The sequence below is a fragment of the Prionailurus viverrinus genome, chromosome A2, assembly GCF_022837055.1.
Source record: "Prionailurus viverrinus isolate Anna chromosome A2, UM_Priviv_1.0, whole genome shotgun sequence".
Lineage (NCBI taxonomy): Eukaryota > Metazoa > Chordata > Mammalia > Carnivora > Felidae > Prionailurus > Prionailurus viverrinus.
In genome coordinates, this window is record NC_062562.1 from 74,465,684 (window position 1) to 74,482,847 (window position 17,164).

At 42.2% G+C, this 17,164-nt stretch overlaps 2 protein-coding genes across 8 annotated transcripts in view; one reads left to right on the forward strand and one right to left on the reverse strand.

Moving 5' to 3' along the window:
- The window catches only part of CDK13 (cyclin dependent kinase 13), a 125,630-nt gene extending 124,336 nt beyond the window's left edge, over positions 1-1,294 (reverse strand). For both annotated transcript variants that reach the window (XM_047850355.1, XM_047850354.1), the window contains exon 1: positions 62-1,294. In XM_047850355.1, the coding sequence (XP_047706311.1) occupies positions 62-1,275 (1,214 nt within the window). In that variant the 5' untranslated portion in view covers positions 1,276-1,294. The remainder of the gene's footprint in view (positions 1-61) is intronic.
- A 132-nt stretch (positions 1,295-1,426) lies between these two features.
- The window catches only part of LOC125160904 (methyl-CpG-binding domain protein 2-like), a 37,389-nt gene continuing 21,651 nt past the window's right edge, over positions 1,427-17,164 (forward strand). For 2 of the 6 annotated variants that reach the window (XR_007150405.1, XR_007150409.1), the window contains exons 1-2: positions 1,427-4,833; positions 6,598-6,728. Coding sequence is in view for 1 of the 6 variants with exons in the window: in XM_047850357.1 (XP_047706313.1) it covers positions 1,560-2,270 (711 nt within the window). In the remaining 5 variants the exon portion in view is untranslated. Of the gene's footprint in view, positions 4,834-6,597; positions 8,308-17,164 lie in introns of those variants that run through there. The other 4 variants (XR_007150406.1, XR_007150408.1, XR_007150407.1 and 1 more) reach the window with 4 other exon arrangements.

A 17,164-nucleotide genomic window follows, 5' to 3' on the forward strand; every position in this document is an offset into this window, starting at 1 on the left:
CCCCTGGGGATCTGGCCAGCGCTGCGGAGGACCCGCGCGCACCAGGCGGCGGCGGACTCACCTGATCACCGGGCTGTAGGGGCTCCGGGAGCGGCGCCAGCTGCTGCTGCTGTAGGGGCTCGGGGACACGTCGCCGCCCCGCTCGTAGGAGCTGTGGCGGCTGTAGCTGGGGGAGCGGCGGCGGCTGTAGGGGCTCGGGGAGCGTGGCAGCCGCCGAGAGTACGGGCTGCTGCCACCTCCTGCCGGGCTGGGGGACTTGCGGCTTCTCAGGCTCTGCGAGGCCCTGTGGGACACCGGGCTGTCGTCCCGGCCTCCCAGCGGGCTCAGGGACCGCTGCCGCCGCCTGTAGGCCTTGGGCTCGCTCTTGTCCTCCCGGTAGGCCTTGGGCGGCTCCTTGTAGGCCGAAGGCGGCTCCTTGGACGACTTAGTCCGGCTCCGGTGAGCCTTCAGGTCTCGATCCTTGCGGCTACTGCTGCTGCTAGACGTGGCCGAGGCGCTTTTCCGGCGGCCGCCACTGCTGCTGCTGCTGCCGCTCTTAGCGGCCTCGGCCCGCTCCTCGCCGCTGTGGCTGTGGCGGCTGCGGGACTTGGAGGCCTCGCTGCCGCCGCGCTGCCCGTCCCGCCGCCGGTGCTCGCGGTGGCGCTCCTTGCTGCGGCCGCTGCTGCTGCGGCGGTCCCGGCGGGGCCTGCGCTCCGACCCCTCCCCGCGCCGCTGGGTGCCGGAGGAGGAGGCCGGACTCCCGCCGCTGCCCCCCGTTCCCCCGGCAGCCGTCGCCGCCGTTGCCGCGCTGGCCCCCCCCAGCAGCAGCCCCTGCTCGGACTGGGAGCTCACATCCTCGTATTCCACCAGCGGGGTCACACCCCCGCCGCTACTAGCACCGCCACCGCCGTCCTGCTGCGGCTGGGGCAGCGAGAAGACCCGACGCTTCTCCGCCTCCTGCCCGGCGCGGGGCCCGCGGCGCCGCTTCTGCCGCCCTCCTGCGCGCCTCTTGCCTCTCGCCAGCCGCTTGACCTCCAGAGGGGGGCCCGGGCTGAAGCAAGAGGAGGAGGCCGCGGCGGCGGCGGCTGCGGCGGCGGCCGTGCCGGGAGCAGCCAGGAAGAGCAGAGGCGGCGGGGGCGGCGGCGGTTGCAGGAGCTGCGGCTGCAGGAGCGGCAACAGCAGCGGCGGCTGCTGAGGGGACAGGAATCGCCTCCGCTTGCGGCGTTCCTCCAACTTCTTCTCCGCCCAGCTCAGGCCCCCGCCTCCCCCCAGCGCCGTGTCCGAGCTGCTCGGCATCGCCTAGAGCCCGCCGCAGAGCGCGGCGCGGGTGCGGCCTCCTCCCGGGTCAGATCCTGGCCATCTCCCCCGCCGGAAACGGGAACTGCGGCGGCGGCGGAGGGACACCGAGCACCAGGGCCGGCCAGGGGACGCGCCACGATAATCCGGGTCAGGACTCGGGTCCCTGGGTTCCAGGTCACAGTGGGGTATGCAGCGGCCTCCGGGCCTGAGGGAAGCAGGAATCCGGGTGGCAGAGCTCGCGATCGTGCTCGTCGTCCTCTCCTCAGCAGCAAAAACACCAGATGCGCCGGGCGCTGACCTGCGGGGGAGTCCGGAGTCCTCCAAGTGCCCCCGGGGGTGGGGGAGCGGCCTCGGCCGCGCTCTCGGCTCGGGCAGCGCAACGCGGAAGTACCACCTTCGTCTCCGCTTCACTCCATCGCGCCCTGACGTTGGGTGCGAGTTCAGGGGAGGGGAGTGGGCGAGACAACAACACGCCTCCGCCGCCGCCTCCTCAGCGTCGACGTCGTCCTCCTGTGGTGGCGGCGACACACGGCGGGCGCCTCGGAAGTGGCCTGGGCCTGACAACAACTCCCGGCCTAGGGCCTCGCGCACTCTGCCGCCCGCAGGGACGGGCGGCGGGGCGGGGCGAGGCGGGGGCGACCGGGCTGCGGCTCACGGTTGGGGCAGCGAGTGTGCGGGGCTGGGCGGGGGGCTGTTTCCGGGGAGATAGGGGCGGGGGGGGAGTTTCTGAGCCTGTGGCGGTGGGTTCGGGCCCTGACTTTCTTCTTCCTTCGCCGCCGCCGCGAACAGAGGTGGCGGAGCTCCCTTTTCCTCCGCTCCCCCCCCTCCACGAGGAGGCTCCTGGTGTGCGCGGCCGGCCCCGGATCGCTCCTCCCCTCCCCTCGCCGGTCTTCGTCAGGAGGAGGGAGGGCGACGGGACTTGCTGGTTGGGCCCTAACCTCCACAACCCCTCCTTCTCGCCTCGCTCTTTCGGCCTTTCCCCTCGGCCCTGACGCAAGGCCGGGGACGCGCACGCACGTCACGCTCCGAGAAAGCCGAAGGTGAGTGGTGTCGGGGCAAAGGAGGCGGGAACAAAGTTGCCGCGCACCAGCGTGCTCGCTCCCGCTGGAGACGGGCGTGCGGGCCGGAAGTGGCGTAACGTAGAAACGGCTTCACTTCCGGTGAGGGTGGGACTCTGTGTGAAGAAGGGTTAAAGAAAGGAGAGGTTTCGTGTACCGCCCACTGCTGTCGCTCGAGACTCTCGCAGTGATGGCACGCCGGTCGTGCCTGTTGCGTCCAACGCGGTGTTGCACCGCCCGCCTGTTGAAAGGTCACGGCGACAGCAAGAATCTAGAGACTCATTAGTAACGCCGTTAGGAGCCTCTGGGCTGGGTAGTCATTCTATCTTGTACCCTCAGCCAAATCCCGGGGATGGAATAGCTGCGACAGGAAAAGAGAGGGCACCGTGCAAAAGAGAGCAGAAGTGGCGTTGGTTTAAACTGTCTTACGAACACCCAAGTTGGAGGCCCCATCTTAACCTAAAAGCACACTTGGGAATCAGAGTCTTGAGCTTTGGTAACACTGAAATTTACTTTAAAAAAGAAAGAGCCTTGAATTGATTTGGGGAATAAATGAAACTTCCAAAGGAACTACTGGAAATCCCAAAATTATTACCAACAGCTAGAAGTCAAAACATTTTGCCCAAATGAGGACTGCCCTCTTGGCACTTCACCCACTTTCTTCTTAATATCTAAACCTATGGCGCTGCCAAACGTAGCCATTCGGTGACCTCATGTCTCCGTTCTTGCCTTCCCAAATTGCCTTTCAGTTATAGACTGGGCTCATAGGATAATTAGATTGAAATTTAAATGGGTTATTGGCTTTTAATATACTTGAAAAAAAGCTGAGCAGTCCATTCAGTGGCTACAAGTAGTAACCCCTTTACATGTTTGTTTTTTCAGATCATCAGTTGGTTCTTAGTTCCCAAACACTTGGTATGCTTCCATCATTCATACCTTAGTGTAAATATTTTAATTGGTTTGACATCCACTAACACTGTATTTCAGACTGGACTAATCTAAGCTAAAATCAGACTTTACTGAAAGAAAGAATACAAAGGGTATGTGTTTGCTGAAGGATAAAGGAGGAGGCAAAGCATTGCCCAGGAAGGTAGGCCTGGGTGGGCCACACAGTGGGCTCTACTGTGCAGCCAGAAGGAAGTGGTAAGGGCACTGGAAAACGGAATAGAAAAGTAAGGGCCAGGGTGCCTAAAACAAATTCCTCCTTGGCAGTATGCTGAGTGAAGGTCGTATAGCCTGCTAAAGACCAGTTAGGACATGTTTTTTTCCAAAAAATAGGATTAACCTCTACTATCATCGTACTTTGAAAAGCCTGGAGTAACAGAGCAGGGGAGCAAGATAAGAGACTTATTTAGCAGTTTCTCAAATCTATAACCAATTTCACGTGAGAATGTGATCTATACTTGTAAAAAAACTTGACCCATAATTCATGGGCAGCTTCCAGGCCAGGTTGCAAACAGAAAAGATGTACTAAAATATTTTTAGTGGGATTTTGCTGCCCACATGTTTCTGTAAAGATTCTATCTTGGGAGCAATGGGAAGAAGTGGAAGAAATGAAGCATTTTGAGCTCTTGAGAGATACCTGCCTGCATACAATGAAATACTAATAATTAATAGACTCCAAACTAAAAACAAAAGACAAAAACAAAAAATGAGAAAGACCTTCAGATTAAAAGCCATCTGTTTCTATAAGCTTGTCTACTTGTCTTCATATAAAGAGGTTTGAAATTGCCAGTTGGGACTATATTTTAGTATTTTCCTGTTTGTGTGTTATAATTTATTGCCTCTTGATTTTAAAAGAAAAAAAAAAACAGGTGGTAAGTTTTTTGCTTTCTTTATCTAACAGTCATATCGTACCATATCAGCTGTTCTTAAAGTATGCCTTGAGACTAAAACCTATTCAGCGACTCATGCAGTCAGAACACTTTTCCTAATAATAAGATATGATTTGTCCTTTTTATTCTAATTCTTTCATGAATGTATGGTGGAGTTTTCCAGAGACGACATGACATGTGATGACATCATCGTTCTGGTGGCTAATAGAATGTGTGCTTGTGTGTTCATTTGTTTTCTAGAATGTTCTAAGGTATTAGGTTTCTGAAATATGTAAACATTTGGAAAATCTGCATAACTCCATGAACTGATATTTTCCATATGAGTAATGGGTGATGTTACAAAGTCATGAGTAAAACATTCATTCAAAGTGCAAGACCGACTGAGGGATTTTAATATAACAGTACAAAACATTCATGGATAGGATTTGAGATTCCACTTTACAACTAACCTTTAAGAAACTACTGTGGCGTTTTGATGTAATATCAAAGAATAACCACAATTATCTGGAAAGGGTATTAAAATACTCCCTCTCTTTTCCAAGGACATATCTTGTTCATATATTTTCACTGAAACAACATACTGCGACAAATGGCATAAAAAGGCAGAAATGAGAATCAGTTTTGGTTCTATTAAACCAGTCGATAAAGAGATCTCCAGAAAGGTAAAACAATAATCCTCTCAGTTTTGTTTTGTTTTGTTTTGTTTTGTTTTGTAAAGATAGTTAATTTAAATGTGTTTGTTGTGTTAATATATGACGGGGTTATTGTCATTTCAGATGAATACTTTTTAATTTTCTCCACTTTTATTTTATTTTATTTTTTTTTTTAATTTTTTTTTCAACGTTTATTTATTTTTGGGACAGAGAGAGACAGAGCATGAACGGGGGAGGGGTAGAGAGAGAGGGAGACACAGAATTGGAAACAGGCTCCAGGCTCTGAGCCATCAGCCCAGAGCCTGACACGGGGCTCGAACTCCCGGACCGCGAGATCATGACCTGGCTGAAGTCGGACGCTCAACCGAATGCGCCACCCAGGCGCCCCATCTCCACTTTTATTTTTAATATCAATAGATATAACTCACATAAACAAAAGCTCTTTGTGGGCCTCAAAAATTTTTAAGAGTATGAAAGGATCCTCAGATCAAAACCTTTGAGAAATAGTATATAAAATCATTAAAATTCTGATTCTCTGCTTCATGCTTCTAACGTACAAACTGTTGACAGGCCATTCACTATCATTCCAGGATCCTTATCACTAGGAATTTCTGCAGTGTCTTTCAACACTGTTCTGCCTCTGGAGAGCCTGGTTGTTTGACTTTCAGTTAGGTTTTTCTCCACCTTGAAAGAAATTAAGCTCTTCTTAAGTCAGCCCACTATCACATGGAAGATTGTCAACTAAAACAGTCGAACTTCTCAATTCAATAACAAAAACGTAGTGGCTAGAATTTACTGAGCACTTGCTGTGTATCAGGCTCTATGCTAAGTGCTTCATTTTTATTTTCTCATTTAATCCTCATCAGTACCTATAAGTAGGGTGACCATAGTTCTGGGTTTGCCTGGGGCGGTCCTGGTTTATGCCACTTGCTGAAGCGTAATTATTAATAGTTTCCCCTTTCCAGCACATTAAGGTTTTCCAGTTTGGACATAAATTGTCTTCTCATCTGACTTATAAAAATTATTACCACAGTTTACAAATGAGGAAATTGAGGCATAGTTTGAATGCCTTGCCCAAAGTACATTGCTAGTAAATTTGGATCTGGATTCTAACCCAAGTCTGTCTAGGTTTGTAGTCCAGTCTTTTAAGAATTACAAGATGTTTCACAGTGCTATCAGTCCTGAGATTTATGTTGAATACAACTATAGTAATAAATTTCCCAGCAAAAGGAAATAGAATGCAAAATTTGTAATACAATTTTAAGATCAATTTCACTAGTAAGACTCAGAAGTGAAAGATGTGCCTCTCCCATGCTCATCTTTCACACAGTTCAGAACCCACACTGGCTATCAACCCTTTGCAGAAGAGCAATGCTACCTCTGTGTGTGAGAGTGGGTGGGGATTTGGGGGTACTGGGGGTAGAGTTCTTGCTGGTTCAATAAAGGTGAAGGATACCTATTTACAGAATAGGAATGGTGGACTAAACTGCTAGAGACCTTCCTAATATGGATTCTCCCTGATCATAAGTAACAGAACACTGGTTTCGGAGGGGGTATAAATGTGCCTAGCTAAAAACTACATCTTCCAGCACTCTGCAGGTGAAGGACAAGAACATATTATGTAGTTCTGGCCAATGAAATGGAAGCAGAACAGTTTGGATGAGGCTTCTGTAAATGCTTCTGAAAATGGAAGACCAGTTTAACTGACCTGTGCCTTTTGCCCTTCACCCTTACTTTTCTTTACGTCTGGATGCAATACTGGAATTTGGGCAGCCGTCTTGTGACTACAAAGGAACAAGTGCGGGCTAAGGATTACTAGGTGGAGGGAGAGTGGAGGACCCTGGCTCCCTGAGGATGTTGTGGATGTGCCAAACCAATCCTGGACTGAAAAAGACATAAATCTGGTAATATGTTTAAGCCACTGCTTTTTCCAGTTTTATTACAGCCAAACTAAATTCCTAAACACTTCAGTGTGACCCCATGCTCATCCCACTTCCATGATGGATATCATTAATTAATGACAGCACTCCTTCCTGCGCATCCTAAATATAGCCTCAGACTCCATCTCAAAATAAGTGCCTGAAACCCACCCTGGAGCAGATCAGCCACATTGCCCAGCAGCTCGGGCTCAAGAAGGACATGGTGTGGTTCTATAGCCCTCATTAGAAGGGCAACCGATTTAGCAGTGACTATTCATGATGAGAGGATTTTGAGTCTGCATGCCTCCTTTCTCAGAGGCACCAGTATCCTTTTTCTATGGCACGAGGGCCCCATTTTGGTGCCCCAGGTTATGGGATCCTTCACTAGGCTGTACCGCATCCATTCAAATTGAGGTGCCTGCCCCTTCCCAGGAATGGGGGGAGAGGAGTGGGAAATCTATGGGAAGAGAACCCTGGGGATTATATCAGGCCTTTGGGGATTAAGCTCTTCATTCACTAAGAAAGGAATTGGGAACACAAAGGGTGTAGGGACAGGGAGTTTGAGGAGTTAGTTGGAGGGAAGGTAAAGTTCAGTGGTGCTCTGTTTTTGTTTTTGTTTTTAATGTATTTTATTTTAGAGAGAGAAAAAATGTGTGAGCCCAGAAGGGGCAGAGAGGGAGACACAATGTGAAGCAGGCCTAAGCTCTGAGCTGTCAGCACAGAGCCCGACACAGGGCTCAAACTCATGGGAAATCATGACCTGAGCTGAAGTCGGACGCCTAAACCAACTGAGCCACCCAGGCGCCCTTTTGTGGTGCTCTTGATTTTAATCTATACATCACGCATAACTTTTTTCTTAAGCCTGGGGGAGGCGCACACAAACATAGTATATTTCAGAATAAAAGTAAAACACAAAATTTGTGATAAAATTTTAAGATGAATTTTACTAATAATAGATGAAAATGATAGATGTGCTGGTCCCATGCTCATCTTTGGTAATGGTTCAGAGGCCCATTACCAATAGGTCAGAGATGGTACCAGCAATTAAATCATTTTTCATGCCTGTCCTAGAGCAACTTTTGTAATTTTGGGGGGATTTGGTCCAAAAACTAGGATTCACACTTTGGCATAAAACTATGAACATTACAGTTATCTTATACTAGTTATGCCTTAGTTATAGAGATAAATCAAATTAATACATTGAATTATGTCAGAATTTAAAATGGATATACCTTTTTGGGATATTTTGTTAATGTGTAACTTCATCAGAATATGTACTCTTAGGAGATTTTCAGGAATATTTGGAAGTTCAAGTATAGAACAAGAATACTTTAAATTTCCAATTATATCCACTAAGAGAGTTGATGGAGAAAGTGAAAACAAACATGAACAATTCATCTATGTTGTGTTAAAGTTCTTATTAGTGAAGTCATTATAATCTTAAAGTACACTATTGGTGATATAGATCAAGTGAAATGATTTCTCCCAGAACTTTTTAACTGACAATGAGAATCTTATTTTGTTTTCAGAGCATTACAATAAAAGTATTAGACTTAGAATTTAAGAATTGATTCACCTTTATTTTTATGGTCAGATCATTTTCAACAAGGGTCCCAAAATAATTCAATGGGGAAGAATAGTCTTTTCAACAAACGGTGCTGAGACAACTGGGTAGCCACATACAAAAGAACATAGTTGGACCCCAATCTCATACCATATTCAAAAATCAACACAAAATGGATTGGAGACCTAATATAAGACCTAAAGCTATAAAACTCTGAGAAGGAAACATACAAATAAATATTTGCAATTTTGGGTTACATAAAATCTCAGATGAGATACCAAGGATACAAATGACAAAAGGAAAAATAGATAAATTGGACATATTATGATTCAAAAGCTTTGTGCTTCAAATGACAACATCAAGAAAGTGAACAGCTCATATATATATATATATATATATATATATATATACATATATATACACATATATATATATACATATATGTATATATATGTATATATATATATGTGTGTGTGTGTGTGTGTGTGTGTGTGTGTGTGTGTGTGTTAAGGGACTTGTATCTAGAATATATAAAGAATTCCTACAACTCAATATTGAAATGAAAAAACCCAATTTTAAAATGGTTAAAGGATCTGAATAGACTCTTCTCCAAAGAAGATACAAATAGCTAAAAAAGGACATGAAAAGATGCTCAACATCATTAGCTATTAGGGAAATTCAGATAAAAATCACAATGAGATACCACTTCAAACACCAGGCTGGCAATAATCACTAGATAAGTTTTGTTGAAAAATGTGGAGAAAATGGACCTTCATACATTGCTGGTAAGGAAGTAAAATTGGTATGGCTGCTTTGCAAAACAGTTTGACAGTTGCTCAAAGTGCTAAACATAGAATTTCAATGTGGCCCAGCAATTCTACCATTAAGTATATACCTATGAGTTGTGAAAACCTATCTCCATGCAAAAACTTGTACATGAATGTTTATAGCAGCATAATAGCCAAAAAATAGAAAGGGCCCAAATGTCCATCAACAGATGAATGGATAAACAACATGTGAGAGATCCATACAATATAGTATTTGTCAGCAATAAAAAGGAATGAACTTCTAATACATGCTATAACACGGATGAACTTTGAAAACATTATGCCAGATTAAGCCTTAGTTTCTGTCTTTTCAATGTTATCTAAAGTACAAAGTAGACAGGTTTTTTTTAAAGATTTTATTTATTTTTTTAAGTTTATGTATTTTGAGAGAGAGAGCATGCACATGTGCACACTCGCACACAAGCAGGAGAGGGGCAAAGAGAGAGGGAGAGAGAGAATCCCAAGCAGGCTCCTTGCTGTCAGTGTGGAGCCCAACATGCGGCTCAGTCTTCTGAACCATGGGATCATGACCTGAGCTGAAATCAAGAGTCAGAAGTTTAGCAGATTGAGATACCCACGTGCCCCGCCATTTTATTCTTAAGCCCTGCACAACATAGGTTGTGCTTAATGAATATTGGGAGAATTGATGGATTGATTTTGCCGATTTATCAATTAAAATAACTCTACTGAAAGTTAGAAAGTTAGTTAAAAATCCTAAGTAAAAAAGGAATTTATTGAAGATGTGTAAAGGGCTCACAAATTGAAGCTATAATACCAAGGCTTAAATAATAGGTAAAGACCCAGATAAATCCAGACAGCAAGGAAGCCAGAAAACGTGAGGAAGAATCGCTGAGGAAGGACACAACCACCTCTGTGGAAGGACACTGCTGTTTAGAGATAATGTCCCCACTAGTGTGAATTAAATCTCATCACTTCTTTACTTTTGTGTCACTTGGTTACGATTCAACTTTCTGAGAAAAATGATCATTGGCTAAAGATCATGTGCCCATGCAGGCTGCTAGGGTAAATGGCCCCTTACACTTCCCGAGTGGGAAGGAGGGTGTGACCTCTCAACGAGACAGTGGGGGAATTTCCTCAAACAGGAAGAAGGGTTGGTTATGCTGCAGCCAAGAAAGTCCAGCTGTCCATTACAGCTGTCTAGAACTAAAGCAAAATATGTGTTCTCATACAGAGCAGTCTGTTTTGGTGCCATGTGTGTGTTTAGGGCCCCTGGAATGGCTTAAAAAGTAATAAAACACAAGAATTGGGCATGATGTTTTCAGAGAAACATAATCTTCATTTTATAATCAAATGGAATATTCAGTAATTTGGATGTGTTTATGCTAGAATTTTTACTTAAGAGCTCAGGTAAGGATAGAAAGAGAAATTATAAGATAGACATTTCAAACATCATCTGAAAAGAACTTAAAATACTTTTGCTTGCATTATCCATAAGTTCCTTACTGCTCCAATCTCAATTACAGCATACAGTTCTACCTTTCTGTGGAAATGGGCATGAGTCTAGAAATTCAAAGGACTTTTAAAGTTACTCAACAAAAGTTAAAATGTCTGTCGAATTTTGAGGAAACCTCGCAGTAATTAATATTTACTGAGAGACTACCAAGAATTCAGGCTCATACAAACAGGATGAAGGGTTTTTCTCAGATATGAAAGAAATGAACCATCTAAGAAAGAAAACTTTAGCATAAACCTGAAGAACCAAGGATGAAAAAGGATGTGTATATAGCTACACAAAAAACCTGCATGTCAGTGTTTATAGCAGCTTTTTCCATAATTTCCAAAATGTGGAAGCAACTGAGATAGCCATCAGTAAGTGAATGGGTAAACCACTGTAGTACATCCATTCAGTAGAATATTACTCAGCAATGAAAAGAATTGAGCTCTCAAGCCACAAAAGATATGGAGGAACCCAGGTGCATATCACTAAGTGAAAGAAACCAATTGGAAGAGGCTTAATACTGTATGATTCTAATGATATGACATTCTGGGAAAAGCAAAACTGGAGATAGTAAAAAGATCAGAGGTTCTTAGGGGAGGATGGAATATTTTTAAGGAAGTGAACTGTTCTGTATGATGCTGTAAAGGTAGATACGTGTCATTATACATTTGTCAAAATCCATAGCATGCACAACACTAAGAGTGAACCCAATGTAGACTATGAACTTCAATAATAATAATGCATCCCTATTGATTCACTAACTGTAACAAGCACACCACAGTAATGCAAGACGTTAGTGGAAGAAACTAGGGGATGAAGAGTTTATGGGACTCTATCCATCTTGCTCAATTTTTCTGTTAACCTAAAACTGCTCAAAAAGATAAAGTCTATTACTTTTTAAAAAATGTTTATTTTGAAAGAGATTTAGAGCATGAGCAGGGCAGTGAGAGAAGGAGAGAGAGAATCCCAAGTAGGCCCTGTCCTCTCAGCACAGAGCTCAACGTGGGACTCAGACTCACAAACTGTAAGATCATGACCTGAGCCGAGATAAAGGATCAGACGCTTAACAGACTGAGCAAGCCAGGTGCTCTAAAATCTATTACTTTTTTAGAAAGAGAGAGGGGCACCTAAGTGGCTCAGTTGGTTAAGCGTCCATCCAACTTTTGGTTTCAGCTCAGGTCATGACCTCACAATTCACGGGTTTGAGACCCGTGTAGGGGTATGTGCCACCAGTGCAAAGCCTGTTTTCGATTCTCTGTCTCTCTCCCTCTCTCTGCCCCTCCCCTGCTCTCTCTTTCTCTCTCCAAATAAATAAATAAACTTTAAAAAATAATAAAAAATAAAAATGAAAAGAGAGAAACACAGAGGTGCCTGGCTGGCTCTGTTGATGGGGCATGCGACTTTTGGTCTTGGGATTGTGAGTTAGAGCCTGGCACTGGGTATAGAGAGTAGAGATTACTTAAAATAAAAGTCTTTTTAAAAAAAGAGAGAGAGAGAAGCACTTACAATTGTAACTTTGAAACTTTGAAATACTATAAATGTCTTAGTTATGTTTGCCATAGTATCTATCATACTAATAAAAACTGATTGGTATTTTCTTCACAAGTGGCAGGTGAAACAGATACTGAGGAATAAAAATGAAATAGATGGACATAAACACACAAGTAAGTATTTACTGACTGGATTAGACAGCCCCCAAGATGAACCCCAATGATCCTCATGTCCTTTTTATTATTGTTTTAAGCCCCTAAATTTTGCAGTATTTGCTATTCAACAATAGATAATTATTACAACACACTTCAACTAGGATTAAATCAATGGATGCACATCACAGAACAAACATCCTAACAACACATAAACAACTCTGGATTTGTAGGGCTTTGGAGAGGTTTTGGACTCGGGTATAGGAAGTATTACAGAGGGAAAGAAAGAGAAATGAGTCAGGATCAGACCATCCGAAGGTGTATAGGGAACAGACTTTGAGACACAGAATAGTTGCCAGCCAGATGATTACATCTGGAGGCTGGGATGGACAGGAGAATTCCTTTCTAGAGAACTACCTAGAGAGAATTAGGGGTGTTAGGAAGGAGTTGGTAGAGCAGAGAAAAGCTCTCCCTTCTGGCATGGGAGAAGTTTCCGTCGTAAAAACCAGCCCATGACCTGTACTCTCCAGGAAAGCCTATCAATTGAGAATCTCCTTCTTTGTCTACAAATCAGTCAGTCTTACCGTTGCCTCTTTAAAAAAAAAAAAAAAAAATCAAATCAATTTGTTTATAATATAGTGGCAAACACATAAGGCATGTAACCACCACACAAAGAATATGTCATTCACAAAAATAAACTTTCCTCCTGCCTCTTTGCAATCAATCACCACTGCCACCACCAGCCCACCGTAGGCAACTACTTTTCATGTTCTAGAACTTCTGCTGAACTGAATCATAGAGTATGCAGTACTGGCTTCTCTTGCTAGACATAGTGTTTTTGAGATTTGTCGTGTTGTAACTCATATCAGTAATTCATTTCTTTCTGTTGCTGAGTAGTACTGCCTTGAATGGATAGACCACATTGCTTATCCATTCACCTGTGGTTGGACATTCAGGTTGTTTCCAGTTGGGAGCTATTATGTACAAAACTATTAAATTCACATATCTACCACTAGAGTCTCATATAGAATAGTTTCACTTCCCTACAAAAAATTCTGTGATTCACCCATTTAACCCTCTCCCATTCCCCTCAAGCCTCTGGCCTGTCAATCACTGATCTTTTTAATACTGCTATAGTTTACCTTTTCCATGATGTAATTGTAATTATAATTATGCAGTAATCTTTTGGGACAGGCACCTTTCACTTAGCAATATGTATTTAAGGGTCATCCATACCTTTTTGTGGCTTGATAGCTAATTTCTTTTTTGTGGCTGAAAAGATATACATTGTATGGATGTACCACAATTTGCTTATCTCTTCACCTATTGAAGGATATCTTTGTTGCTTCCTATTTTGAGTGGTTATGAATAGAGCTGATGATTGTCTGCAGGTTTCTAGGTAGACATAATTTTTCAAATCAGTTGGGTAATTTTGCAAATCAGCAAATCACTAGGAGTGAAATTGCTGGATCATATAATAATATTATGTCTAGACTATTTTTAGCTTTGTAAGAAACTACCAAAGTGTTTGTACCATTTTCCATTTCCGCCATCAATGAGTGAGAGTTCCTGTTCTCCACATCCTCACCAGCAACAGGTATTATCAGTATTTGGATTTTAGCAGTTCTAACGGGTATATAGTCGTATCTTCTTGTTTTATTATGAAGACCCCTAATATCAAATGCTATTGAGCATTTTTTCATATGTTTATTTGCTATCTGCATATCTTCTTTGATGTGTATGTTGTGTATGTTTTAGATTTGGTGCACGTTTTTACAATTTGGATTGTTTTCTTATTGTTGAGCTTTAAGAGTTCTTTGTATATTTTTCATATCAGATATGTGTTTTCCAAAAAGTTTTTGCCTGTCCGAGGCTTGTCTTTTGATTATCTTCCCAGAACAGATATGTTTAGTTTTTATAAAGTACAAATTAACAAGTTTTTCTTTCATGGATCGTGCTTTTGGTGTATCTAAAAATTCATCACCAAATCCAAGGTCAAATATATTTTCTCCTGTTCCAAACCGGAAGTTTTATAGCTTTGCATTTTAATATTTGGTCAGTGATCCATTTTTTAGTTAATTTTCATGAAAGATATGTAAAATGTTTTTTAATATTTCATTTTTTTCAGGTTTTTTTTTTTAGTTTTCTTTTTTTGTTGTTTATTTTTGAGAGAGAGAGAGAGAGAGCATGAGCAGGGAAAGGGCAGAAAGAGAGCAAGACACAGAATCTAAAGCAGGTTCCAGGTTCTGAGCTGTCAGCACAGAGCCGGAGGCAGGGCCTGAACTCACAAAGTATGAGATCATGACCTGAGTTGCATGAGCCAAGTCGATGTTTAACCAGCTGAGCCACCTAGGTGCTCCTCATTTTCTTCAGTTTATTACTAGTATTTGGAATTACTATTGATTTGGGGCTCAGTCGGTTAAGCGTCTGACTCTTGATTTTGGCTCAGGTTCATGATCTCAAGGTTCATGGGTTTGAGCCCTGTCTCCAGCTCTGCACTGACACTATGGAGTCTGCTTGTGATTCTCTCTCGCCTTCTCTTTTTCTCTGCCCCTCCCCCACTTGCACCTCTCTCTCTCTCTCTCTCTCTCTCTCTCTCTCTCTCATAAATAAATAAACTTAAAAGTTACAACGGATTTTTATTTTGTTTTTAAAATTTATTATTTATTTAATGGGGCACCTGCGTGGCTTAGTCGGTTAAACATCCAACATCTGCTCAGGTCATGATCTCATAGTTAACGAGTTTGAGCCCTGCATCGGGCTCTGTGCTGCCAGCTCAGAGCCTGGAGCCTGCTTCAGATTCTGTGTCTCCCTCTCTCTCTGCCCCTCCCATGCTCATGCTCTGTCTCTCTCTGTCTCAAAAATAAACAAACATTAAAAAAAATGTTTAACAAACTACATATTTTCCTTTAAGCTTTAGCTACCTCCCATAAATTTTGATATGCTGTGGTTTTGTTATCAGTTGGTTCAAAATGTTTTAAAATTCCGTTTGTGATTTCTTTTTTAATCCATAAATTAATTACAAATCTGTTGATTATCCAGATAATTAGACTCTTCTCATATATCTTTTGGCTACCAGTTTCTAATTTAATTCCATTATGGTCAGAGAACATGTTCATTATGATTTCAGTACATCTAAACCTATTCAAACTTGTTTTATGGTCCAATATATGGCCTATTTTAGTGATTATTCTAAGTTAAAAACAATGTGCATTCTTCTGTTATTAGGTATAGTGTACTATGATAAGGAAAAAGTATTCTATAAATATCAATGGGTCAATGTGGCTTAGGGGTCTCATATATTCTTACAGATGTACTAATTAGTATCAATTACTGAGCTGAGTGAAATCTTGAACCACAATTGTGAATTGTTCTATTTCTCCTTTAATTCTATCAACTTGGCTTCATATTTTGAAACACTGTTTTTAGCTGCAGATACATGTAAGAATTATGTCATCCTTGTGAATTTAACCCCATATTCTTTTTCATACTGAAATGTCCCTCTTTATATCTGGTATATTCTTTATCCTGATGTTACTTTTTTCTTACTAGAGCCATTCCAGCTTTCTCGTAATTATTGTTTGCCTATTATAACTTTTTCTATCCTTTTAACCTATATGTAAAGCAAGTTTCTTGTATATAGCATTTGGGTCTTACTTACTTTATTTATTTATTTATTTATTTATTTATTTATTTATTTATGGGGGGGGGGGGGGTCTTGCTTTTTAAAAAATCCAGTTCAACAGTCCCTACCTTTTAATTAGAGTGGCTAGTCTATTTCTAATTACTGTATTCCATTAAATGCATTCCATTTTATCTCCATTATTTATTTGTTAGCTATACCTCTTTATATTTAAAGCAAGTTTCTTGTATATAGCATCTATGTGGGTCTTGCTTTTTTAAAAATCCAGTTCAACATTCCCTACGTTTTAATTAGAGTGGTTGATCTATTTCTATTTAATGTATTCCATTAAATGTATTCCATTTTATCCCCATTATTTATTTGTTAGCTATACCTCTTTTTTGTATGTCTGTGTGCATGCTGTGGGACTTGCAATATGAACCTTCACCTTAACAGAATCTAATTTCAAATGATATTATACTACTTCAAATTTGGTGTAAGAACCTTACCACAGCATACTTCCATTTCCCTCTCCCATCTTTTATGCTGTTTTTGCCAAGGTTTTAATTCTACACACATAACATATATGCATACACAATAGAAAGCAAAATGTATTATTATTTCTTTTGCTGTGAACAATCAACATCCTTAAAAAAAATAAAATGAAGTAAAAGGTCTGTTATAATTACCCCTATATTTATCATTTCTGAACCTTGTCACTCCTTTGTGTAGATCCAAGATTATCTGATACCATTGCCTTCAGCCTGAAGGATATTGTTTAACCTTTCTTGTAGTGCAGGTGAGCTCACAACAAATTATTTCGCTTTGTTTTCCTGAAAGTTTCTATGTTTTTCTTTATTTTGAAAAGCATTTTTTAAAAAATATAGAATTCTAGACTGACAGTCTTTTTCTTTTACCATTGATTGTTTCATTGTCTTCTAATTTACATAGTTTGTAGTGAGAAGTCTGTGTTAATTTTTTCTTTTTTACTGGCTATTTGATAAATGTTTTCTTTGTCAGTGGTCTTAGCAATTTAATTATTATATTCCTTGCAATGGTTTTCTATGTGTTTTCTTGCTCGACTTTCATTTGTCTTTTTGGATCTGTGAATTTTTAAAATTTTTAATCATATTTGGAAGTTTTTTGACTATTACTTCTGCAGATCTTTTCTCCACATCTTTCTTCTCCTTTGGGGTCTCAATTACACACGTTTGGCCTCTTGAAATTGACTCATAGGTTATTGAGTCTCATTAATTGTTTTTCAGTTTCTTCCTCTTTTTCCATATAGATAATTTCCATTGCTGTG